The 27,898-nt window shown below is 40.5% G+C and overlaps 1 protein-coding gene and 1 long non-coding RNA gene across 2 annotated transcripts in view; one reads left to right on the top strand and one right to left on the bottom strand.

The window, feature by feature from the left end:
- The window catches only part of LOC120798269, a 62,771-nt gene that overhangs the window by 33,425 nt on the left and 1,448 nt on the right, over window positions 1–27,898 (top strand). The window contains exon 2 of the long non-coding RNA XR_005708667.1: window positions 10,330–10,434. This is a non-coding gene — a long non-coding RNA (uncharacterized LOC120798269). The remainder of the gene's footprint in view (window positions 1–10,329; window positions 10,435–27,898) is intronic.
- sox1b (SRY-box transcription factor 1b) lies at window positions 2,471–3,535 on the bottom strand. Its single transcript, XM_040142441.1, has one exon. It carries the CDS (start codon window positions 3,533–3,535, stop codon window positions 2,471–2,473), a length of 1,065 nt encoding a protein of 354 aa, XP_039998375.1.

Raw genomic sequence — 27,898 nt, 5'->3', positions numbered from 1 at the left:
CACAAAAACCTCCTCCTCGCCTTCTCCCCCCCTCCTCCTCTCGCTCGCTCGCTCGCTGGCTCTCTCTCTCTCTCTCTCTGCTCATTCATTCCTCCCACCCTACCCGGGGACCTCCAGTGATTCAGCCATTAAATTTAAAGAAGGGAAATAATTTAACAACCTGGAGAATTACACACACAGAGATGCAGGCATTTGATGCCGGGGGTGAGGAGTGGGGTAAGGTTTGAGGACCTGTGTTGGAGCTGAGGAACCCAGGAGGAGGCGGGATTGAAGTGTGTGTGCCCAGTTGAGGCCAGTTGAAGAATTAGCAGTTCACTGACCACTGGATACTCTTGTTGTTGGATTTACTGTTGATTGAGATCTAGATTAGTGAGGTCGTGACCCTGCAGGAAGGTGAAAAAGAGAAACTTTGCTTGGCTTGGTTTATGAGTGAAATGTTAAACCAACACACAGAACTATTACATGATATTTCAGTTTATGAAAGTGGGACTTGACTGTCAAGGTTTGAAAGTACGTTTCAAATGATGCACGTTCAAGTTGACCAGAAACGATAATCTAGATTATGAATAATTGTGCCAGAGTTTTGGGGAGAGATAAGTAAATTGGGACAAGATGACAGAAAGGCCTTCTCACCATGAAGAGTACATATTTTTAGGTGCAGGTGATTCCATAGGACAGGAAACGGTAAGGCTACCTCGTGGGAAGAGGATTTAGCCTTTGTAAAATATCCTACATGCATTTTCACAACTTGCAAGAAAGCAAGAAACCAAGAGAAAATAAGATATTGACGTATAACAACATATTTCAAGAAAATGGAATAAATACCTAGAAAATCTGTTTTGTTTTTGTATTTTGAACATATGTTCTGACATTAATTATGTAAAAAGCATGAAAATATGCTTTAGTATTAAACACTGACAATAAAGCGCTAGAGTTGTAGAGAAAGTGGACCTATTTCAAATTAAGAAAATGTAGACAAATGGAAAATATTAGGCTAATATTCTGAACATTTTTCTCCTTTTGCAAAGAAAATCCTCAACCAACAAGTGTTTACTGCAACCTTTGACTCACAGGATGTCAGACTATAGGCATGTACAACTGCAATAAACATCATGATAAAATTACAGAGATCAGAAATTCCCAGGGCAGGGAAGCTTGAATGTAGACAGAGAAAAAGTAAAAAAGAAAATTCAGGCCTATATAGCCTATCCATTTCCCCAATAAAAGATCCTATTCTCAAATACCTTCCAGCACCTTGACATGGCATAGTTCCCATTACAGTGTCCAACATTTGAATTTGTATTGATGAGATGTGTATTATCAAGCTTAAAAGATGAGGAATTAAAAGGTTTAACTTTTTTCTGCTACCTTGAAATAAAAAAAAAATCAGAATGAAAAGCAAAATATGATCACGTTTTTATCATTTTCAATTATAAGAGAAATAATCAATTAAAAGCCCGACTGATAAATAACATCCTCTTTTCAAGGGCATCAGTGAGATGAGAGAACACGTCTGTCTGTCTGTCTGTAATGTTGTAATTATTCTTTTTTTTGTCGTCATTTGCATTTTTGACTAGATTTTTACTGATTGACGAGACTTAATTACACCTGGAACGATACAATAGGCTTGACAGCCTTGTAAATATATTTCAGAAATGGAATAAATGTAAATGAACATCAGATAGTGCAGGTGCAGTTGACATGAGCCCGCTTAAACATCCCACGAACAAATCTAACACTTTCTCCAAAATGAAAAATTATTGGAAAAATTTATTAAACTCAGCGCAAAATTGTTTCGTCCTCAACCCGAAAATGGGGGCTCGGCATTTTGTAAATTATGTACAATTGCATAAAAGCGTTTTCAGTAGGCCTATTTATTCACAATTTACAAGATTTTACAACAACAGAAACAAATTCAAATTACACCGACTGACTCACGTGTTTACAAGCATTAGAATTGGAAATCAATTTAAATTGCAGCCAAGAATTTTTTTCTTTTTTTTTCTTTTTTTTTTTTTCTTAAACACATCCTTCACACCGCCCTCCATTTATCATACGGTCCCCTCTTTAAACAGGTTTTCAGGATCCCTCAAACACAAAGTTGGTGCCGTTTTTTTTTTTTTTTTTTTTTTTTAATTCCACAGAAAAGTCGGAAAAAAAAGAATTAACCTTCAAAAAAAAATGCACCAGCCTTCAGGGGTTATAGTTTAAATCGACTCAAAACTTGGCATGCTCTGTTCCAGAGAGCAAAAGTAAATCAGATGCGCTTTCCTTTAGCTCGGACAGACAAAAAAAAATCCATCACCGAAAGAAAATAAAAATAATAACAATAAAAAAAGTTTGTTCAAAGTGATTGCATTTTTATGGCTATAACCGCCTATAATTTACAATTCATCAGCAGCCTGCGGCCAAATCTAGAGTTTAAATATTTGGTTGTGGTTTGTAGTGCTTATCGTACATTTTAGAGATTTTAAATATGAGTCAGAGGAACCGTCCCGTTTACCGGAGTGGAGCCGCTGCTCTGGTAGTGCTGCGGGTGGAGCACGTGCAGTCTGCTCTGAACGGAGGAGTCCCCCGCCGCCTCGCCGGTCGGCAGATACATGCTGATCATGTCCCGCAGGTCCCCCGTAGGGCACGGCGGCGGTGCGCGCGCCGCGGAGACCGGGGGGCTCACGCTAGGCTCCGATTTCACAAGGGACCCCAAGGTGCCTCCGATCGCTCCGGACACCGGGGAGACGCCGGAGCTCTGGTGCTGGTGAGTGTAGCCGGTGATGCCGCCGTAGCCCGGCGGAGAGGCGCTCATGTAGCTCTGAGAGTTTGAGATGGGGCTGTAAGAGAGGGCGCTCATGTCGTACCTGTGCACGGGCTGCGGGTTGTGCGGGTGGTGGTGCGGGTGATGGTGCGGGTGCGGGTGGTGCGGGTGAGCCCCGGTACCCGGGTGTTGCGTGTACGCCAGCTGCGCCTCCTGCATCATGGCGTGAGCCGCCGCCGCCGCGGCCGCCACCTGGCCCGAGTATGTGCCGTTTGCCCAGCCGTTCACGTGCGAGGCGTAGCCCGCGGTCGCCCCTGCGTGGCCCCCTCCGGGGCTCTCCAGCCGCTGCCCGCCACCCATCCCTACGCCTGCGGAGGCGCCGAGGAGCCCGCCGGCCAGCGAGTACTTGTCCTTCTTCAGCAGCGTCTTGGTCTTCCTCCGCGGCCGGTACTTGTAGTCCGGGTGTTCCTTCATGTGCATGGCCCGGAGCCGCTTCGCCTCGTCGATGAACGGCCTCTTCTCCGCCTCGGTCATCACCTTCCACTCGGCGCCCAGCCGCTTGCTGATCTCCGAGTTGTGCATCTTGGGATTCTCCTGTGCCATTTTCCTCCGCTGGCCCCGGGACCAGACCATGAAGGCGTTCATGGGTCTCTTGATTCTCTCCTGGGGGACTTTGCCCCCGGCCCCCCCGCCTCCTCCTCCGGCGTGTCCCCCCGGGTTGGATGGGTTGGTCTGGGGCACCACGGGGGAATGTAAGTCCGTTTCCATCATGATGCTGTACATTCACCTCGTCTTGGTAGGACAAAACTTCTCAGTCAAACACACAGACACATTCAGGCCGACCCGCGCGCAGCTAAACCTCCGAGGAAGCGAGCGATAAATAGTGGCAGAAACCGAGAGAGAGATGAAAAGGTGCCGTAGTCTCAGGGTGAAATCCACTCAGAGGTAAACTTGCTCCGCACTTCCCCTTTTTCACGCTTTTTTCTTTTTTTTTTTTTTTTTTACTGTCATCCGCGAGCGCCGAGAAGAATAGAAACCGGTTGTTTGAACCTACTTTGGTTGAAGCTGTACTGAGAAAAGTTACCGGAGCGTGCCCGGGCCGCGCGCTTTGACAGCAGCTAAATGAGCGAGAGACGGCCAATGGAGAGGCTCGAGCGGAGACGTGATTTGCATGCAGGGGCTCGAGGTTCTGGTGACGTCGGAGCGCGAGACCTAAAAAAATTACTCCCTCTGTCATCTGTTTTGTGTGTGTGTGTGTGTGTGTGTGTGTGTGTGTGTGTGTGTGTGTGTGTGTGTGTGTGTGTGTGTGTGTGTGTGTGTGGCTTAAAAAAAAACAAAAAAAAAACGCACAACATGTAAACAGCTTAATTCCCATAATTTTGCGCATGTCCCTTCCTCCAGACAGGCTACAGTGGAGTCTGGGCTCTCTAATATTTTTCATATTTAATACCAATAGAATATAATAGGGGGAAAAAAGGAATATTACAGCAACTAAAATTTTGAAGATAACAAAATGAGCTCTTTTCAGCAACAGAAAACAGGTCGTCTGTGTCACAGCAAAGGAGAAATTGGTATGGAAATCAAAATGTAGAAATATGGCAGCCGTTTATTTAAAATAGCCAAATGATTCACGGCAGCGTTAATTAGCATCGTAACCATCGCAACAGTTAGTAAAGAAAAAAAAAGAGAGTAGATCAAGGGAAACTGTAATTGAATTATAAAACAGGCTGCTGCCCATACTCACATGAACAGTCTGCCTCTAGAGCTGATGGTAGGAGCTTCATAACTTTAAATACGGAAGTAGCCTACTAAGCTAACGAACCCGGGCTACATCAACCACATGTAGGTGTCAGATGCTGTACGATTTTGAGAATTATTTTGGGGGGGGCAATATTACTCTCTCTTATACATGATGACCTACACAAGCTCATAAAGCTTATGTTTCACTATGCCCCCTGGTTTTTGGTCAAACCGGGGGCTGCAGAGCCTTCTATTCAGAGCCACAGGTGCTTTTCTGTTGTGTCCGTTGCTAGGAAACAGGTGACTGACGCCCGGAGCACGTGCCATTCAGAGCGCCCCTTTTGTTTGTTTCCCCGGCGCTGTGTGGCGAGCGCGAGAGAGAGATTTAACCCCCGTACCAAAAAAAAAAACTACAGTAATCCTGTAATAAATGTTAGAAATATTAGAGGTTTTTAACGAGCACATTTTAATAAAGGAAGGAAATACAATGCTGCCGCAGGCCCAGCGCTGCCTACAGGCTCCCGGTTTAATAAGAAGGATCAAGGACAATTCTGCAAAGCAGTTTTCCTGACAGGTGATTTTATTGGAGTCCGTCATGATCATGATGTAAAGGAGACACTGCTGTTCTTAAGCAAACAATAACTGGTCAAATTTAATGTTTAGTTAATTCTGTCTTGTTTTGTGATAAAATTGTCCAGTATAATTCTGCTACTAATACTACTACTATTAATTACAATAATAAACATAAACCATATTTTACTAGGGCTGCAACTATTAATTTCATTATTGATTAATCTTTTTTTTTTTTTTGTCAAAAGATTGAAAAATGCCAATCATAATTTCCTACAGCCATGGGTGACACATTTCAATCCCATTTGTCTGTTAGGATATTCAGTTTATCATACAAGCCAAAGAAACACAAATCTTATCATCGAAGTAGCAGAAACCAGCGAATGTTTGGCATTTTTTCCTTGAGAAATAGTTCAAAGGATTAATTGGTTATCAAAATAGTTGGGGATTATTTTCTTGTCTATTGACTGATCTTTGCGTCTTCATATTTTCCGTTGTCAGTCAGAAGATGCCTTGATAGATATTTCATTTTAACATTGCAGTATGTTGTTGGGTATGCCAGTCTCCTGCTTTACTGGCTCCCCATCCTGTGGAGGATCTTTTCAGCCCTCTGGGATTATGCTCCTGAAGTGGCATCTGTCAGGTGCTGCCCGCCTCTCAGCGAGCTGTTAAACTATATTGGCACGCTGGCATGGCTGGGTTTTCCTCTTGTACCAGTTGGCTATAGTGCTGTTAAGTGGCTTGTATGATCTGTTTTGCGCACACTGTGACAATCTTCTCTCTCTCTCTCTCTGCCTCTTTGCATCCCCCCACAGAAACACAGGAAATACAACAGCAAGGAAATCGGGCAGAGTCATTCTCTGGGCGGAAATCAAATCAGAGAATTGGCAGAAATACTTCACATAATATCTTGTCAGTGAGAGTAAGGAAGATCAGGTCTTTCCAGAGCAATTCTTTGTCCAGGGACAGTTGGATGGTTTCATATACAGTACTCCGTAGATCACGTTGACCTTGTGTGACAAGTGAACAGAAAGAGGAGACCCCACTCCCATCCCGTCCTTAACTCCATCGTCAGCGCTGTCAGATCATAGCTCTTGTTTTTTGTTTTTATGTTCTTGGTTCGTGCATGATGCTATTTGCCATGTGGACCTACTGCAGGGGAATTACCTAAAGAGTGTAAGGAGGGGTCCTCAAATGGCTCCAAATAAGAAGAATCTAGTGAATTGACTTCTGAATTTTAACCAGCAAGAGGGTTACTATAAACATAAATCATTCAAACCATTGTAGTTGCATTTTTTTTTTTTTTTTTTTTTTTTTTGGACAGTCTGTTGTGTTTCAGGAAGCTTGTTTACATGTATATGTAAAAAGTGCAATAATGCAGATAAATAATATTCAGTAAAACACATAGGAAGTACTCTTATTTTAATAGCATACATTTAAGACATGTTAACCCTTTGGTGACAAATTAAAAAAAAAAAAAAAAAAAAAAAGACAGTTTCTCATGTGTTTCTTCAGGAACCATTGTTTGTGCTGGGTTGAATTTATACCATCAGTGTCTGCAAAACCCTGGTGTCGGACCCATTGCGACCCATTGTCCCTAATGGGAACTACATTTGTGGTGTCAAGCCTCGACCCCTATGAAGTCAGAAAGGTTAGTGACGTGGTTTAATTTGAGTAAAAGTTACTTTGTTGTTGTGCTTTATCGATTTAAGTCAAAGATTGTCACTCGTTATCTATTGGTTACTGTGAAGAAGACAACGTGCACTATATTCATATTTGAAATTGGAAAAAAAATAGTTATATTCCAATTGAAATCAAATCTAGTCATCCTTTTTGCAGTCAAAATAATGTCAGTCTTTTTTTAATTTGTTGTGAATAGTTCATTATTATTAAAAGGCATTTAGGGAAATATCCAAAATGCTCCTTTTAGCTATCAGCGTTGTGTTGGTGTCTGTGTTTGACTGACAGCAGCTGGCAGGCTGAGCTCCAGCAGGGTAATAAGAGACTAAGTAAGTGTGTGCTGTAACTTACAAGCCACGGGTGAGCAATGCTTTGCAGGTACGTTTACGTTTAAGTGCTTTGGCAGTGAGGGGAATTGTGGGACCAACATGGGAAGGGCCCCAGAAAGCCTGGAATTAAGTTTCTTTTTACGTGCAATTTTATATATAAATGTATATATCTTTAGATTGTGCAGACTTTCTTAAAATGCCTTAAAAAAAAAAAAAAAAAAATTCGTTAACCTGTTAATTCCGGTATTTTTACAGGTGTGACAAGTGTATTAGAAGGGGAAAGGGGCTCACTGAGGCCGCATATGTACAGAGCCCAGATTTTTGTGCTACGCCACTGAACAGCTAATTATTGATCTACTGGTGACATCGGCAGCGCACTTTCCCCGGGGAATGTTTTGTTGGTCGTTTGTTCAAGGTGTGTGTTCATGTTCTTAACTTCAATAATAAGTAGACTGACTTGTTTGTCAGTTCAATACAAATATGGTTTAAAATGCACTTTGATTGGATGTCAGATGAGAACAAAGGACATGCGATTTAGTACGTAGCAGGGAAAAAAATGCTATTTAATTTCAGTTGGATTTTAAGGCAGCATTTGTCATCCCCAAACTACAAGAGAAATGCATGAAGATATTTCCTCATAGATGACAAAATCATACAGTCGGCTGAAGACAGCAGGAAAAATCAAATGGTTTGTTCAGTGCGTTGTCTAAAAGCTGCAGTTAGTTATGCTTCAGGGGTGAGAATGTCAGCGGTTTGGTGCACTTGTCGCTGGCTGTTCACAGAGTTTGTCCATTCAGTGTCCCTGTCTTCGTCAGGGGCTCCAATTGAGATCCTGGCTCCACTCTAGATCAATAAAAGTCTGCAGGGCCCATTGTGGCCAAGAATTCCCAAAACGCTGTGCTGCCGGGGGTGCTATCTTCTCTCCATAGAGCTTCTGAACATAAGCACATGATGCAGAGATTCCCATATCTACAACAAACAAACAAGATTTTTTGATAAAGCAGATTGTAACATTTGATAGTGACGGGATAGGCAACACAAAAGACAAACTAATTACATTGAAACAACGGTATTTGTATATACACTAATACTGAATGTAATGGCAAACCCAATTGCACAGGTCATTAAATAAGTAAAAAGCTTATAATAATACCTTCAAACCTAAAAGTAAATGAGGTACGAACTTCAGCTGAATTAACACATGGTTCTGTGTGTTTTTTTTTTTTTTTAAAAGAATAGGGTATAGCTTTTTTTTTTTTTAAGTATGAGTTAAAGCCAATAGTTATACCATGGTTAATATAGGACATGTGTTTTTAACTCCTGCATAGCCGACATTTTTGTCAAATTTCACCAGACAGCAGTGTTGAGTGAGCCTGGCATAACTGGAAATACCCAGAGAGTACTGTAACAGGCTTTGTTTGGGATAGGACAGCCAGTGGACTGATGGGACGCTGCTGGAAACACTGCCTGCGCATCTGCTGGCCTTAGTTAGTTTGGTTTACACTCAGGATACTAAGATGTTCAAATACTAAAAAATATTTTTCTTGCTAATAACAGACCGAATACATGCAGGTAATGGCTTTTTATTACATTGCTTCAAATGTGTCCACAGTGAAAGATGAGAACATGATCTCTAATACTGTATAACTTTCAGATTCTGCTAAAGCATGATTACATAACGAATGCTTCAGTTGAGTCTAATAATTGTCTGAATGTAAGGCTTGGCAATGCGGCAAAAAAAAAAAAAATTTTTTTTCCCCCCATTTCAGTTGTAGTCAAAATATCACAGTATAAACTAACTATTTATCTTGAGCATAAAAATTCCCTAGACGGAGAAAAATTAGCAAGATTTTTACGAGTCAAACCACTAATGTCTCCTCATCTCGGTTGTTGTGGTCGCTGTGTCAATATCAAACCGGTTCCTCCGAGAGAGCACTCATTTCTCCCATCTGTCTGAATTGTGATACCAAACCAATAGGATGTGGTGTATTTAGCTAATTTAGCCAATCCGACTGTACCTATTTTGGAAAGTGGGCTCTCCACTTCTGAAAAAATTGCCATACAACTGGTTAGAAAAGGTGTATTTTCTGTGATGGGTTTGGTTGTTAGTATGTTTTCAAGCAATGCAACTTATTTACAGTATATCTAAATTTCTTGAGGACAGGGTTTTATAATCACCCAGCTGTAACTGAATGCTCTCAGACAAGACTTCCACTCTCACATGAGTAAGAATCAGCATGAATTCTGAACATTTTTGGAAGCTGCTAGCATTAAGATTTTCTAATTAATATTTAGTATCAGCATAAAAAAAATAGTCTATTCACAGCTTTAGCGCAAGTAATTAAATACTAAAACCCGTGTAAGTCAAACCATCGTGTCTATGCATGGATGATCACTCATCCTTTGTGAATATATGCCGAGGAGAATCTAGGCTAATGGTCTTCATTCAGCCAACCATGAGATGAGGTTGAAAGTTCCAAATTATTAGTAAGTGAAACTTTTAGCTTAGATTCTGTTCTACATATATTGTTTATGTAGCACTTAGTGTAAGTAGTCCATCGTTTCAAGGACCACTTTTCAGCTAAAGCCAAGGAACAAGATCGTAAAATAGACAAATCACATTATTGGTAGCTCCACTTTCGTCAAAAACATATCAATGTGACCAAAATGACAAATTAAATATGTAATATCACTACTTTCTGGACAGAGCAGAGGACCAAAGAGTGCTGGGAGATAAAACACACAGAAGTAAGAAAATCTCTAAGCCAACAGGCCATGAACACACACACGCACACACAGGCCTAATAGAATCAAAGGCATTTCTCCTGTGCAGCAGCCGACCCAGTGGGTTTGTTTAAGGCTCTCTGTCACAGCAAGCTGTCAGCTCTACTGGAGCTCAGCAGCACTGACAGAGCAGACAGCACACACACAAACATTCATACAGTAAGCATATACAACATTTGCCATGTTAAATGTTCAGAAAAACTGCAACTACAGCCCTCTCAACTCTGGATATGATCGCAGTATTACAGTGAAATGATGACAAGAGTATTTTCTTGAAATTGGAAGTTTTTCAGCATAAAAAAACAGGTGTCTTGGACTCCAGGTGTATTATCTTATGTGGGGATAGTTGTGATGACTTTTTATGTAAAATGAGCTCAGTAATTTCGCTCCATTTCTAAAGGAATTAAATAAAATTGACGAATCCCATCAGTCTGTTACTTTCTCACAAGGTTTTTCTCTTTTTCCGTGGTCCAGTGCTACATCCTCAAATGTGCACCATAGAGTTGAGTTTGTGACGAGGTTACAACATTGGTTGGCTGGCTGAGTGTTGGAGTTTTTCCTCTGGCAGATGACACAGACGTGAGTGAACTTCTAACTTTCTCTCTGATCATTTTACAAGTAAATGTAGCGGAAATTCCAGCACAGCCGTTGTCCTTTACTTATGTGGACGTTGTCGTGCTATAAAAATCAGGATTTTAGCGGTTAACATGTAATACTAATTGGCCTATTCACTATTTCATACGTGTTCTGTTGTCTGACAACAGAAACAGAAAAACGTGTAAGTGAGAATTCAGCTGTATTAAACTACTGTATATGTGAGCTCAGAGAGGAGAGAAGCAAACAGATAAAGGGTTGAAACCGGCAGATGTCATCAATATGCTAATTAGAATGACATAATTTAGCTACTTTCCATTTAAAGCACTTGTTTACAATAGTTCCACAATTTTGCACTGACCATAATGTAGTCCAGCCAAATACTAGGTCTTGACCTAGTCTTGGTTCCTGCTACATGCTTGAAGTAAATGTATAAGTGATAGGGAAGGTTTGGATTAATGTACTTGGGGGACCTGGGTAGAAAATGAGTTATGGGCCCCTATTTAACCCCCCATTATTCTCACTCTGTGCAGCGGCGTTAGGGTTACCACAAAATAATTATTAACTTAAACATATGCTTAACAAAAATTGGATTCATGTCAATTTGTGTGTAAGTGAATATAAACTATTCAGATTGTGCATATTTATCCATTTTTCAAAAGACAGCTTTGGACATATTTGTAGGAACAGTGTCTTAGCTTCAGGCCTCTGAGAGTACATTTCCCATGGCAATGTCTGACTAACATCTGAAGGACGGTACTTGGAGGAGATGCTGTGTTAACTTAGCACGTCGTAGCTTGGAAATCTCATGATTCAATAAATAAAAAAGGGGGCACTATTTTTATAGAATACTCCAGTGCACTGTGTGTCAAACAATTCACTTATCTTTTAATCTACTGAATTGAAATGTGAAACACAACTGGCAGTTAAGCTAATTAGTCTATATACAGTCTATGGTCTGCAAGGCCAGACAGAAAAGTGTGTGGGCTTTTTTTGTATTTTAAAAAGTTAACTGTATTCATTTTGAATAATGGTACAGTCTTTTGCTTGTATAAGAACAATGAAAGTGTAATTATCTGAGCACAACTGGCTGAAAGTCTTTAGTAGAAACGGAGCTCTGCTTTGCTGTTGCTACAGATCTTACTATCTATAGTAAACACTGGTACCAGGGAAATCCATTTTCTGCAATGCAGTATGGGTGCAGGACATTTAGAATTTGCTTCACCTGATCAGAGTTTACGAAATTTTGTAAAGTGCTGCACTGTGTGTGTTGGTTAGCCGGCTCGTTTGGTGCTGGAGTTCAGTGCTCTGCTCCACTGATACCTAGCTTCAAAATAATGGTGTGAGATGTATTAAACGAAATGAATACAAAGCGAGTTATAAAGTTAATAAATCCAAAAAGCAAATGGTAACCAAATGGTTGCCATTTTGGATGTAGGTAACTGTTGTGTTTGCTTGCAGCATACTACCCGGGTGCTGCACTGTGCTCTCTGTTGGGTTACACCTTTTTTGAATCGGAGAATCAGTTAAAACTTGCAATTTCTGTGTAAATAGATTTTGTTTCCCTGCTGTTAAGTTTGTACTCCACATGGAAAACAGTTAGTGAAAACTCCCACTAGACATTACTTTTCATTCATATTATTTCAACATTGGCCAAGTGCTATTGTGAGGCTTCTACACACTGCATTCGTCCCATATTATACAAAGGAGGGGGGGGGTTCAGCAATCATTTAGCTGTCTTCATGGGTCCAGTTATGTGGTGGCGGCGGCACACAACCAGACTAGAACTCGCAACAACAGGTAGTCCTGTAACCTCAGCAAAGTACGGAGTCCCAAATTAATGGAGGGAGTGTTCAAATCACATCAGCCCCCAGCTGGTTTTGTCGTGGCAGTTGGAATTGAACTACTTTTAGTTACTGCGCAATTGAATAACCAGTACCAACAACTTACGCCCTCTAGACAGTACTAATGTAGGGGGCCGCTATCACTGCAGAAAATAAGTGAAACTTTAATTTCTTTCCCTTGGTAATTACAATTTTGACAATAAGGCAATTTAAACAGCAAGGATCTATATTCTAATTTCTGTGAGCTTTTGTTGCATTTTAATGCTTATAGTTTGACTATATACTAAAAAAATAAAAGCCTTAAAACTGCATCCCAACACCTTTACCAGAGGGGGCCTCAAGATTTGGTAGTTGTCAATCGTTTATAATCAGCTACCTCTATGTCTTCTTGAGCCTGAATCATTTGAGCAGCTTAGAAAATGGATGGATCCCTACTCGGGCTTGGCATTTCATTTTTGAAAGACGGCCTACTAAATGCCTACTGATAATTTCTAAGTCTTGTAATAGGAATAAAATGTGAATTCCTAAATTAAGCGTAATTTAACAATGATTACTGAGAGGCAATGCAAGCACTCTAAATTCCCTTTGCTCCACCAGCATTTGGAGAAGCTTTGACTTCAAGGTTTTGAAATTCACTTTCTTTAATAACTTCAGTGAATAAATTAACCAGTTGGCGCCTTCCAGTTCCAACCAGTTCCAGCCATCTACATGGAGACTGTCATCTTTCTTCCATCCATTTTCAAGTGTCAGAGTAAAGTGGCCGAACACTGTTAAGCATTTGCACTCATCATTTAATCATCACACCTCGTCCTTTGATTGATGTCTAATGAATGACCGGGGTCTCGGTTTACAAGACGATAACTAACAGAGCCTTGCTAATGGGTTTTGCCTGTCTGCCGGACAGCCCAGGCTTCAGGCAGAGAAGTCTGTGTTTACACTGGAGTTTCAAGAGCATTTATTCCATCATGTCTAACAAAAAGAGAACAGACAAAACCAACCCAAAAATACACGGTATCATCTTTTCCATGTTTGTTTAAAAATTAAAATTTCAGCATTGAGCTGACAGTGTAAACTGGGCCTCCAATCATTTTCAACAGCCTCTCTCTCCATGTGCTTTCACAACTAGTGGCCCCAGCAGCAATTGTCTGAAACTAGTGGGAGACAGACAGGCTTCATGTCTCAAAAACATTGCAGAGATGGTCCAGAGTGCTGCATATCAAAATATGCATTTTCCCTATGCTCACAGGGGAGGGAGCCAGTCCGTACAGCTCTGTGTACTGTGTATTTATTGAGAATTTAGAGTTTCTAGTCTGTCTATGTGTTGGGAGACATGCAAACTTCAACGAAGACACCAATAAACCTACCTGTTCTTATGGCTGACTGGTGTACCTGAATGTAATTGGGCGCAAAGAGATCTTTGACTTTGGTTAAATTCTTTGTGTAAGGTTCTACACTGCATTTATAGTTATAAACAAAAGTTTATCCTTAAGGTCGTACAAATATGATGAAGGCATTTCCTTCCTTGTACAGAATTAGAGATATTTTAGTGAGAAGCAGATTGTTTTTCCCTGCTCTACCTGAAAACCATGTCATCACAGGATGTGAAACAGTGTAGGTTGATTAAATGAACATTTCTGGAGCTGATAGCTTTGCTGTAGAATCATCCATTTTCACATCAGATAACACAGCAATGCACTTTAAATTGTCACATTTTGTGCATTTATGTCTTTCATGCAGACGCCCGGCATTCGAGTCTCGTTCTGTCCCTGCAGGTTAATATTCTTTCCTTAACCGAGTGCGGTAGTTGGCTATCCATAACCATAAATTAACTATAGTTTATTTGCCATTCCTGACCTTAATCATACTGTAGTTAACGTGCATATATTTTTATTCATTGAAGGATTCTACAGGACTATATCAACATTCCTGTCTGGGGACAGGGTTTATAGGGATTAGACTACAGAGGTGAGACATTGATACAACTAAAAAGGATTTAAGACCAGGAAAGCTTTAACATTTCCTTGTTTAAACGCTAAGCTCCTTCCTAGTGGCAGAAAATTTCTGGGAAATACAGCTGGACAGACCAGGAACTGAAAAATTCATTGGCAAAAGACATGATAAACACATTGACAAGTGATTTTTGAGAATTGCCCTGCAGAAATAGATAAAAACAGTAATGATGTTAATGCAGCAGCAATGATTAGCATCCTTCTTTGACCTTTAAAAACTTTTAGCCGAGCTCTTCACTTCAAACCTTTTTTTTTGCCATCATTCATTCTTCTGCTACAGGCAGGTCAAGCAGTGTTGATGCTGGAGCTACATTTTATTTGTATCACACCCCTCCACACACACATTTAATTTAATTAGAGCATGTGCTGCTTCCCTCTCTGCCAGTATTGTCGAAGCGCTTGGGAGCAGCCAACACTATCACTGATTGCTTCTAGATAGGAAGGAATATGATTAGACCACGTGTTCGAGAGAGTGTGTGTGTGTGTGTTGGAAGTGGGAAGAAATCTGATTGTGGTTTTGTTAGTGGTGAGAGCAGAGGTAACCTGAAGGGTTGAAAAGGATGAGGAGATGATTGGATGGACGGATACAAGAGGAGAGGGAAGGATAGAAAGGTGGAGGAGGGAGCTGATATCAATTTGATGATAGTCATTTTTTTGGCTTTGTCTTTTATGTGCCCAAGATGAAGAAATATTCCTGCCATCTTCTCCAAAGGTGTGAGTGGACATGCACAGACTTGAGTAAAGCATTTGCGTTAATCCAAGGGTTTTATGACAAAGGGAGAAGGTGCTTTGCGTTTACTCTGAACGCATCATAAAAGGTGACTAACAGTTGGTGTCTCCTTTATTTCCCTGTACAGAAAAGTAAAAATTACATGAATTACTTTTAGAGAGAGTTACATGCTCAAGCAACTCTGAGTCTTCTCTTGGTGTGTTTGGATCCATGTTCAGTGCATGTAGCCATAGTTTGAGTTGGTCCAGGCTTTGTCTGAAATCATTCCCTTGTTCACGTATTTATTATTCCCTTTATAATAGAGATTTCAAAATTGACAAATTTGACAACTGTAATTTTCACATCCGTAAAATTGAATTGACACTACTCTTCTTTGTTGCTCCATCTGTAGCTGGAGTTTCTGCCCAGAACTACTGGGTAAATGGATAAAAGAAATGGTTACAGTGTGTAACTCCCCCTGAAATCACAAACTGTCAATTTTACACGTCTGTTCATGTATGGGGTAAACAAATAGGATACATCATGTTAAATTAGGCTAGTTGAACCCTGACTTCAGCTCTGTACTTAAAAGCAAAGACATGAGATTAATATCAACCCTTCTCGCCTCACTCTCTGAAAGAAAGCAAATAAGCGTATTTCCCTAACAATTACAAGAAAACAGTATTGATTAAATTATCGGAGGTGAGGTGGAGGACAGGGTAGATGGATAGAAGAAGGAAGAAAAGATAAAATTTGAGGAGAAAGATCCGTAATCTCTCATTATTAGTGTGAGTTTCAAATGGACAGGAGGTAAACATGAAAGCTTTGATTCTGTGTAATAAGATTAGTGTTATTAAATGGAAGAAGGGCAGATAGAGATGGAAGGGTACGAAGAGAGGGAGGGAGGGCTGGGATGGATGGAGTGACCCCGGTGAAAACAGATTAGTCGACCATGAAGAGGATTACCAGCAATGATAGTCCCTCTGAGGGAGCAGAGTCGGGCCCAGCCAACACACACACACACACACACACATAATGAACACATCAAAGTGATCTGTATCAGTCCAACCTGTCTGGCTAAGACAAACACACACATAACTGTCAAAATACACAGTACTTTTACTCCGGCACAGTACAAATTTAAGGTATGTTGTTGTATTTGCTCTGTCCAATAGGTTTCCACATTGAAGAGAGAGCTGTTTAAGATCCTCATGTTTAGTATCTTAAATTTGAACTAAACTCAAATTATAAGGGGGCCCTGGCAAGGTGATTCACGGCTATCGGGCCCCTTGAAAAACCTCCAGTACTTTTTATTTTTCAACCATAAGTTTGAACAGCTAAGCCAGGAGTGGTTTTTCTCTAGTCCCCCTCATACCTGTAATACCACTGTGCATGTTTAGTAGAGAAATGCAGCCTGCGATTGTTTTTCTGAAGAATTTCAGCTTTCTCCTTACAGATGAGACAGGAAGGAGTCACATCAAACTCCACAACAAATAAAAAAATTCAAATGTCCCCCTGTCTAGAAACTATCTATGTCTAAGTCTTTCTTTTACAAATCCTCTAAATTAAAACAACAAAATAAATCATTTCTAACTGCCCTCCAGAGCATCACGTCGCAAACATTTCTGGTCTGACACTGCTCTAGTCCAAGTTTGTTTAGGTTTAGTCACAAATGAGAAACCGACACTGACTGTCAAACATTCTGTTGACCCATCTAAACGCCCTGACCTTTCCTCCCTCTATGGACCGTGAGGCTGTTTCCTCCTTTGCTTCTGAGAGACAAGAGTTGGAGCTGCGGCACTTGAACGTAAACTTGTATTGTTTTGGGGCATTTGCTGAAATAACTGATGCTGTTGTTATTCTTGGAGGACAGTCTCCTCTTATAGGTTTTCAAGAAGTCATTTTGGTCTAAGGTGTGCCGTGGAAAATTTTGATTGGAGCTTAAGTGTTTATGTTGAAATGTGAAATAACATTTTTATGCTCCAATTTTGCAGCCTCGCAAGAAAACTAAATGCACTAAAATGAAATAACAGTCCTGTAGTCAGACACAACAAAAAAAAAAAGCTGTAAAAAAAGAATTATGTTTGAGACTAAGTAAAAGTACTCATTGCAAAGAATTGCTCCTTTACATAACTTGTTTTCTTTTATGGTAGATCTTTTAATGCAAAACTTTAACTTGGTGTGGGTTATTGTTTTATTGAAACATTATTACTCTTACTCAAAGGCACAGTAAGAGATCCACATGTCAACTAAAGGGTCGCCCCACCACCAAAATTCAAAACACGCGATTTGAACCTGCTGTCACGCCAAATTCGCAACTTGATTGTATAGTAATTGTGAATAGAAAGACAAATGCCTAACACTCTTCCAGTACTGTTAAAGGCTGATTTGGATATATGTGTTTAACAAAGCTCAGCCAGTCCACAGTTCAATTTGCCACCGAAATGCTGGGAAAGACAAAAAAGCAAAGGTTTCGTATGAAGTCAAAGAATGACTACGATCCTCAGTTCACGTCCAACAGGCAAAAAGCACAAATCTATAGAAAACAAGCAACAAAACCGATTCAGACTCAGGCGGTGAACGAAGTTCAACCACAGACGTGTCATCATCTCGTCTGCTTTGACTGACAAACATTAATTTGACGTCATTAATAACACTTCAACTAATCACGAAACTACTTTGCAAAAGCAAATATTTCCAAAGTGTAGCAGCTTCATTTATCAGAGACCCCATCAAATGTTGCATAATGAACGGTTACAAAAACATCCACACACACTGTAGGTGCAGCTGCCAACTGGATGAAACATAGAACAGGGAGACCACATGTCATCATCACACCATGCAGTTGTAACTTCATTTTAAGCTCCATTTTACTTTTACAATGGTTTTCTAACTATTTTGTCCCGTTCGCCTGTGCCACTGCTTCTGTCTCTCTCTCACACACACACACGACTATAATTCTGCCAGTTTTGCACAACAGCAGAGAAAACAGCTGACTGTCAACATGCTGGGCTGACACCTCTGTGTGTAGTTAGCGCCAGTGGCCAAGAACCACTAATCCCACTCAACCCCCACCATCGCCGTCATGGCTGATTTTTAACTGACACATCTGAAAAGACCTCTGTGGGCCAGAAACTTCTGTCAGCTGGGACTAAGATCTATTCAAACGTGAAAACACGCACACTAGCAATAAATAAAGTTTTTCTAACTGACTTGTCATGTGGGAAAGTTGTTCAGTTTTAGGTGTCTTTAATTGTGATGTAGTTGTGGCTTCCATTATAGCTGTGTCTCCTGTCGCCATTTTTCTTACTTCATTGTACAGGTATGGGGATGCAACTTTTCTGAACTATCCATTTCACAAATACACAAGTGTTTGGCATAGAGTTGAAGTACAAGGGCTGTTCACAATGATAGCGTTTAGTTTGGCTCGGATTTGGAGAACTGACTCTAAACTGGGATGGCTTTTAAATTTAGAAAAAAAAGTATTTCTTCCAAAAATATGCCCTTTTTTTTTTTTTTTTTTTTGGTCTCTCTTCACTCCCCATCAATTAAACCCAATTAGGTTTAGTTTCCAACATTTGTAAGTTACATAAATCAACAATTCAAAGATTCAATTTATACTAAAATAATGCTAATGTTCTACAGTGGCTCCCTGCAATGTTCACAACCGGTAGCTACAACCTTAAAATGAGATAAGCACCTGAAAATATGAACCGTTGATTATTAACAAGTGTAGCCTACTTACTTTTACACACTTTATTTATTTTTTATATTAAATATTGATATGATACGCATAAAAGTTTGACAGGGACATTCTCCTGAAAGTTTCATGACACAATTGGCTACACAGTTCATCTGGAGAACAGTCTCCACTCTGTGACTGTACAGGAGTGACACAAATATTCTTGCAGAGAACAATAATTAGAAAGCAGCCAAAAGTTTAAGTTAAGCCGTTACACAATCAACGTAAATATATGATCTTCTGCAATGAAGTTTGTGAGTTGTGACCTCAACCCTCGCTCAGATAACCTGTGGTCTAGTGTTGTCACCATGTTTCCGTTTCTACACTGAAGGTGGTGAGTGAAACCTTATCATAACCAACAGGAAAACTAGGATAATAGGAAGGTAACACCATGTACAAACTACTATACAAGCACACAGGTACTGAGACAAAAAAAAATGGAATTTCAGTATTTAGGCATCAAAATGCAGTGGTAGAAGTATTCAGATCCTTTAATTAAGTAAAAGCAGTAGTACCACAATGTATTTAAAGTATAAAAAAGTAAGAGTAGTCCTTATGCAGCAAAATGGCCCTTGTCAGAGATAACATGTACTCTATATACAGTTGGGTAGTTTAATATATGTAACAAAGCCATGTTTTGTATGTGTAATGAAAAATCTAAACAGAACAACTAGTAACCATAGCTGTTCAATAAACGAACATTTTTCTTCTGAAATGTAGCACTACAAAAGTATAAAGTAGCTGAAAGTGGAAATACTCAAGTATACCCTAGTACTTAGTTAAGTTCCACCAGTGCAAAAATGGGTCATACTGACTTGTGGTGTATGTTGTGGACTTAAAAAAAAAGAAGAAAGTTGTTTTTTTTTCCCCGTCCTACTTGGTGGATAGTTGTTGTATTTTGTTTTACATAGATCAGTGACAAACAATAGGGTGCTTAGTTCTTAATCCAAGCTGCAAGTCACAAAATTCAGAAAAGATCAAATGGGTTGATCACAAGCTTTATACACACACACACACACACACACACGTGTTAATATCTAAATAAAATGATAAAAGACACTAAACCTTTCCTTCTTGCTGACATTTCTCTCTATCCCACTGAGGGAAGGTTTTGATATCTGGACCCCCCCCTCAGAAGAAGGATGGGGGTCCTCTTTCTTTCTCTCCTCCACTCATCCTAAATGAGGGCTTTTTCCTCTTATTTATTTATTTATTTATTTATTTGCTGCTTTTGGTGGGGGGTGTTGGAAGAATTAGGACTTCCTGTGGAGGGCCTTTAAGTGTGGGGCCGGAGTCTCTCTCTCTCCCCTTTACAGTTCCTCTCTTGGTCTCTCACTCATCCTAAATGGGGTCAAGCTCCCAGCCAGGACCTGCTGCTTTCAAAAGACCCTAAAGAGCAACTCTCCTCCACCTGCCCTTCCCTCTTCTCCCTCAACAACCTTTTCTTCTTCTCTCCCTCCTTTTTTCTTTTCATTCCTGCCCCTCTCTTCTTCTCTGTCCTGCTCACATCTCTTACAGATGCACTGTTCTTCTCTGCCTACCCACAGTACAGTCTCCATCTAGCCCCTTAAATTTGTCTAGCGGTGTAATGTCTTTTTCTGCTCTCGATTGCGTGATTAAGACTTGAGCAAGATTGAACAGTTTGTACTGATTTTGTGATCTGCAGGTCAAGAGACATCTAGGTTAAAACTCAGCTAAATTTGGTTGAAAAGTGAAACTCTTAAGACATCTGGGTTACATAATTATTTCAACAGCATTTCAGAGACTATATATCGAACTGCTGTTCAAACAACAGGTATATGTAAACTAGATGTCTAAAAACATTTATTTTTCAATCAGTTTTTATTTAGATGTCTACACCAGTCTATCCCAATATTGGGGTTGGGTCCCCCCATAGGTTACAAGATAGGAAAGAGGAAGAAAAATTTTGATACACAAAATGATGATTTATTTTTTCAGATTTTTTTCTTAAATACCAATGAATTTTAGCTCTTGAGCACCAAAAACTATTAAAGCTAGAGCGCATACCTCTGCGTAGGCCAATGTCGAACAACATACACCAGACAGAGAAAAAAATTCAAATTCGTAGTAAATGAGCGTGATCTGTGCCACAATTTAATGGGTTCTTCCCTGGCCCATGACCCATCCCTCCAACAAAGTTTGGTGCAAATCGGATCAGTACTTTTTGCATAATACTGCTGACAAATAAACAGACAAGGGTGAAGGATATCCTCTAATTGATCAGCTCACAGACATGTGAACCCTTGTCACAGGTTTCATAAGTAGGCATGACTTTGCTGTAAAGGGCCAGTGGCAAAAAAGGCCGGGAATATGTGGTCTAATGTCTTTTTACCTGCAAATCACCAAACAATTTCTAACTAGAAAGAGTAATGTTTAAAAACATGGAGGTCATTTTTACAGTTTCTACCTACATGTAGTGAAAGTCACTCTTCTGCGTCATCGTCAAGAGATATCTCATCGACTTTTTCAAAAGCATACAGGCTGATCTCTTATTTTTTAATGCAATAAGACTTAACACAAAAACAAGATTTACCTTTTAAAGGCAACTGATCATGAGCCAGTGGCCCTCAACCACCTGTCTAACACACACAGACACACAGCTTCATGCCTCAAAGGGCCCTCCCTCTTTCAGAAGCAGCAACATACCTTCCCTCCTTTCACCAGGCGTCCATCTATCCACGGGAGAAAGCAGTAGATAGGCAGGTTGAGGACTTTTTTTCCTCCATATATCCATCCATCCAGGATGAGATGAGTTCTGTCATTTCTACACTTTTAAAATCTATCTTCTAGTTGGAAAAAAGATTGGTGTTCCACTCACTCTTCACGAAGTTCTCATTGTTCCTACACGCAGATATTTTTCCCTACTTTTCCATCAGAATGCCCAATGCCTCGGCCTAGCAGTGACAGCATCACATCTTTAGTTAAATTCCTGCAGAACCCAGTGTGTCCATCAACAGCAGAAACTGGAAGCCTACCTGGTGACTTGTTGCAACAGGAGCAACTGAACTCTGTCCCTACCTTTAGCATCAATTTCTTTTTCTTCTACTTCTCTCCTTTTTCTGCTTCCTTCCACCTAGGCCTGTCTGAACCCTTCCTGCATTCCTCAAACCTCCTCTGGCTCTCCCTTGTACCCACTCCTCAGGCCTGCCCACCTCTCCTTTCCCTCCATGGCGTTCCTCCCATCCCAAACTCCACCGTCGATGGCCAGTGTGGCTCTCCGCTCCCCTCGGACCCATACTGGGTTTTATTTAATTTGTCCGTATAATAGACGTGAATGAACCCTGGGGTTTAGGGCTACACAGGCAGAGAAAGCGACAGAGGAGGGAGGGGCAGGCCGCTCAGCAATGTGTGTCAAAAGAGAAACAATAAGTGCCATTATTTTTGATTGGCTTCCCCTTTTTGAAAATTACTTCCAAAGTGTGATGTCCCATTGTGGGAGCAGAATAACGCTGAACAATGCAGCAGGGGGCAGGGGGGTAGTCTTATATATCCAGGCTAATATTCAAGGGGGCTTTGGCCAATGCCGGCTGGCCTGCACTGGATAACCCTGAAGCGCAGCGACTGGGCCTGGGGTTAGGCTCATAATGGGAGGCATTGGGAGGCCTTTAGTTCCCATTGTGGTGGCTATGTCAACAGAGAGGCCGCTGGGAGTTGCCTGGCATGTGGAACGGAGAAAAGGCCCTTTATCCCCTTCTTTTTTAGAGAGACAGAGAGAGAGATGCACCATCTCTCTCTCTGTCTCTCACTTTCTGTCCCTGTTTACCCTGGTAGGGTTTTTGGTAGATTGTCTATAGGGAACAAACTGTGCCGAAAACTGGATCATTAGTTACTGTTATGAACACAAGATAACACTTTAGGATACCCTGTGTATAACAAGTGATGACAGTGACTATTAAGGATGCCCTGACCAATTCTTTTTTTCTTCACCCTATTCCAATCCTTTATTATTGCATATCTGTGATACAGTCCAATCTGCTGATTAAATATGTATTTGACGCACTCAGATAACAGCTGTGGACCGCTAAATTTGACAAACCTTATTGGATACCAAAGGCCCTGGATCAAAACTACGAGGTTGACCAGCTTAAATTATTTATATGGTATAAATAAAAGTTCAACAGAAAAGAATACGAATCCTAAAATGGATGTGAAGCCATCTTAGCTGAGTACAGACACTGGCTTGCACAGAGCACACAAGATCAAAACCTAGTATGTGGCTTGACTGCCCTTTATCTGTTTGCTTCTCTCCTCCTCCTCTGTGCTCACATATACAGTATTTTAATATAGACGAATTCCCGATAATGCTGTTCTCATTCTGCAGTCAATTGAATGCGACGCATAGAGAGGTGTGCCTGCAGAGGGAAAGCCCAAATCTCACGCTTGTGGGGCAATACTGGCGACTCTTTTCTACGGAGAAAAAAAGTAGCTAAGGTTTGTCCAAAATGTCGCTAGATTTGTCACTAGGTGCTTTTTTTTTTTTTTTTGAAAGAGCACCGGCCAATGGTGTAACTTCATCAGTCAGTCGGTGACATTCATGGTTATAGGGCTGGCCCCGTTATTGCGGTCCGGCCAAAAAGCCAAGTTTGTTTTTTAAGTGAGTCACAGAATCAACATTACTGACAGCTGATGTGAGCTGCTGCTACAGTTTGTCATTTTTACCATCAAAAGTGAAGGTCTGCTTTTCACATTCGCACACTCCGTACACAGTTTTTCCATCGTGTATCCAGGGAAATGCTGCACTGTAGAGCAGCTGTCAATAAGAAAAAGCAGCACTGCAACGCTACTGTAGCAGGATCGGATTTTGAACAGCTTTATTTTAGCTGATACAGATCCATTAAAATGTGCCCTTATCAGCCCATCTGTACTGACTACACATTCTTCCACTGAACACTAAGGGATTGTACTCTGTACGTTATGTTACCCATGGTGCACTCTTGACTCTCTTTTATTGCAATTTCATTTTAAGTTAACCGCTAAGATCTGGGAACACAGCAGCATCTCTCACACACACACACACAAAAAAAGTCAGATGATGCAAGAAGCACTATCAGACAGGTTGTAAACAAACCACCAAGTTAGCCCAAACACTAAAATTGTTACTCAAACTGCTGTAAATATCTATCAACAATTATCTATTCTCTCAAAAGTTAAACAGTCTTGCTTTAAAATGGCTGAAAATAAGAGAGTAGTGTTCTCTCTCTGCCCATTGGTCCTACGTGTCTACAGTATAATACTTGGTTCACTCAAATCCCTCTCCATTCCTGCTATGTTTTAGAGCAACACACACACAAACAAAAGCAGTAGTTGGATTGTCAATATCACTGTCAGGCCCATTCATTCATCCAACTCCACCTGGGAAAGAGATGGACACGTGTGTTTACTCTAGATTCTATTCCCTCAGGCAAACGCGCGCACACACACACACACACACACACACCACTATTATACTTGTCTCCTGCGTGCAATGAGCCAACCTTGAGAAAGCGGGTGAAGCTGAACAAATAGAGGCATCCAAAACACACACACACAAACACATGTATGTAAATACACACACGCAGACCACCAGCACCTAAGCAAACAGGCCCGGCGATGGCAGCAGCACACGCCAAGCAGCTCTCATTACCAGCCAGCACAATAAGCTGATGTCCAGACAGACACACACACACACACACAAAAAAAAACCAGTAGAGCTACCCGGACAATACCGTGCAAGAACCAGCCCGTGAGCTACCCACACAATTTTTGCCATAGAGCATGTAATCTAACATGAGTTTAATTTCATTATAGCTTTATTTTTCCGAGATAGTTAAAATTCACATTGTTAAACAGCTTTTTATTTTTTATATATAAATGCAAATTTAACCACAGCAGAAAAGAGGAGAGTGGTGAATGATAAACTGGGAGGCTGGTGGATGGCTCTGGATGCTGATTGTTTACTACAACCAAAACAGCGTCAGCAGTTTCCTATTGGTGCCTATTGTTCGACTGACACAGATAAAGCACAAGCGCGAGTGACAGGGAAACTGGTCAGCATGGAAGGTAACAGAAAGAAGGAAAAGCCTGGCAGTGTTACTCCACGAATCAGGAACTAACAAACCCCTAATATAAATCTTTCCATTTGTGTGGCAATTTAAGTCTGAGAAGACACATTTTTTTTACATAATTTCTTTCCACATCTGGTATTACATGTGTACTTTTGTGGGGTTTAAGCTGCTCCTCCCAGATGTCACCTGTCAACTAACTTTTCCTATGACATCTTCTGCATTGATTTTCTAAGGGTTAAGTTTGATTGTCTGTCTGTTGGCAGTTATACAGATTATATGTAATATTATTTCTATATATATTCATACAGTGAAGTACGTAAGTATTTGGACAGTGACAATTTATTAAATTTTTTGCCACTGTACACCACCACATTGGATTTGAACTGGAAACTGGGGGGTTTAACAAAAGTATCGTTTTAACCATTTAGGAATTACAGTCCTTTTTATACATAGTCCCTCATTTTCAGAGGCTCTAAAGTACTGGGACAATTGTCTGACAATCAGTTTCATGGCCAGCTGTGGCCTGTTGCCCTGTTATTTCATGACAAATTAAGCAGACAAAAGGTCTGGAGTTGATTCCAAGTGTTGAATTTGCATTTGGTAGCTATTCATGGGAACTCTCAATATGCGATCCAAAGAGGTGTCAATGCAAATGAGGGAGGCCATCGTTAAACTAGAAAAAAAAAAAAAAAACTATCAAACAGATGGCAGAAACTTTTGGAGTTGCCATGTCAACAGTTTGGTACATTCTTAAAAAGAAGAAATGCACTGGTGAGCTCAGCAACACCAAAAGGCTTGGAAGACCATGGAAGACAATTAAAGTCGATGATCCCAGAATTCTTTGGTTAGTGAAGAAAAACCCCTCACAACATCTAGCCAGGTCAAGATCGCTCTCGAGGAGGCAGGCGTTTCATTGTCAAAGTCTACAATCAAGAGTAACCTTCATGAATGTAAATGCAGAGGGTTTACCACAAGGTGCAAACCACTGGTAACACTCAAGAACAAAAAGGCCATATTAGACAGTGCCAGAAAACATATAGAAAAGCCTGTCCAGTTCTGAAATAAGATTCTTTGGAAAGATGAAACGAAGAATAACTTGTACCTGAATGATGGGAAGAGAAGAATAAGGAGAAGGAAAGTATAGGGCTATGCTACCTGCTCAGGTTCAGCCAAATGTTTCAAAACTTATCAGACAGTGATTCACAGTACAGACGGATAATGGCCCGAAACGTACTGCGAAGCACCCCAAAAGCTACTCAAGGCAAAGAAATGGAATATTCTTCATTGGCCAAGTGAGTCACCTGACCTGAACCCAACTGAGCATGCTTTTCACTTACTGAAGACAAAACCGAGGGCAGAAAGACCCACAAACAAGCGACACCCGAAGGCAGCGGCAGTAAAGGCCTGGCAAAGCATCTCAAGGGAGGAAACTCAGCATCTTGTGATGTCCATAGGTTCCGGACTTCAGGTAGTCATTGACTGCAAATGATTTTCATCCAAGTTTTAACAATAATCCTTATATTTATAATTATGTTGGTTTGTCCATTAACTTTTGACCCTCTGAAAATTAGGGACTATGTATAAAAATGGCTGCTATGGATATTCATGTCTACAGAGAATATTTACGTTCCCCAGATGAACTTTTTCCATGTTGGACACAAATCACAATTACACTTTGCCTAGAAACAGAGACTAACAAAGACTGAAGAAGTGAAGAAAGTCTGCTGTCTCACCTTACTGAGTTGCTAGAAGTGTAAATGTTAATATTTCTGTAGTTTGTGTTGTTAGTCGACACTTGACTTCCTTTTCACAACACCTAGCTCATGTGATTTATGTTTACGGCAGCTTAAATTAGCTAAAAATATCATATTTTTAAATACTTAAAATTCTCCAAACATTGCATGTTCAATGCATGTTGATATTAATAATTTACACTATAAACATACAATCAGTGGCCCATTTATTAGGTACACCTATGAAATCAAGTCCTCTGCCATATATTCAAATGGTAGATAATAATTTTCAGTTATCACTGATGCCGTCACAGAGGTATTAATTTAACTGTATGTGTATTATTGAGGTGGTAGTTTGCAGTGGTGTTGAATTTGTTAATGTTTTGCCCGTGTCATTTACAAACTTGAAGGGGGATGGATATTAGAAACACATTTCAATATAAAGCAATCCATTACAACACCATCACTAGCTATGACCTCAGTAATAAACATTCAGTTAAATGAATACCTCTCTGACAATGTCAACAAATACCGAACATTATAATTTTCCTAAACGTAGAATTTGTGGCAGGTCTGTTGTATTTGATTGCATTACATTTTTTAGGTGTACCTAATAAACTGTCAACTGAGTGTAAATGTATTTGCCGCAGTCTCATACTGTTCAGTTTTTTACCTAAGGATATTCTTTTACTTATTTTGCACACTCGTACTACGAGTTCCTCAGAGTGATCATTAGAGAACCTTATTATCTTGCGTATACATGTGCACACTCCCAGCTAATGACAAGCCCTCCAACCTGACCTGCTGACCCTCATCAGAGCAACAAAGAGGCAGATAGCAGCAGCAGGACAATAAGATGGAGAGGTTGCTTAGGGTGACGAGATAAAAGCAGTGACACGACAGCGAAGGAGGGATCAAGAGTGTGACAGGAGGACAACGGGAGGAGTAGAGGAAGGGGTGATGGCGCTAATCTCTGCTTGGCTCGACTCTATACAGGTTGAAAGTGAAACGTGAAGGAGGCAGTCAGTTTAGACATTAAAAGTAATGCCGTGAAAAACAAGGCAACTGCCAATGTGCCCTTCGATTCATTAATTAAATGTAAATTTTAAAGTCTGTTAGAGCAGTGTGACAAGTGTTTGTTAGAGCATCCCTTTGGACGAGGAAGCCCTTCAAATAGTACTTCAGCTATTTAGTATTTAAAAACAAAATGGTAAAAACTGAAGCCGCAGAGGCCGAGATATCCTGACTTTGAGTCTTTAGTGTGGGTAAAGTTCAAAAAGCACTCGATCCTACACATCCTGTGATGGACCTTGATAGCATCTTTTAGTCAGACCTGCTAAATATCAA

This window comes from Xiphias gladius, chromosome 13 (assembly GCF_016859285.1).
Source record: "Xiphias gladius isolate SHS-SW01 ecotype Sanya breed wild chromosome 13, ASM1685928v1, whole genome shotgun sequence".
NCBI classification, from domain to species: domain Eukaryota; kingdom Metazoa; phylum Chordata; class Actinopteri; order Istiophoriformes; family Xiphiidae; genus Xiphias; species Xiphias gladius.
Note: the sequence above shows the minus strand (reverse complement) of the source record. Positions and strands in the feature narration are given on the sequence as shown.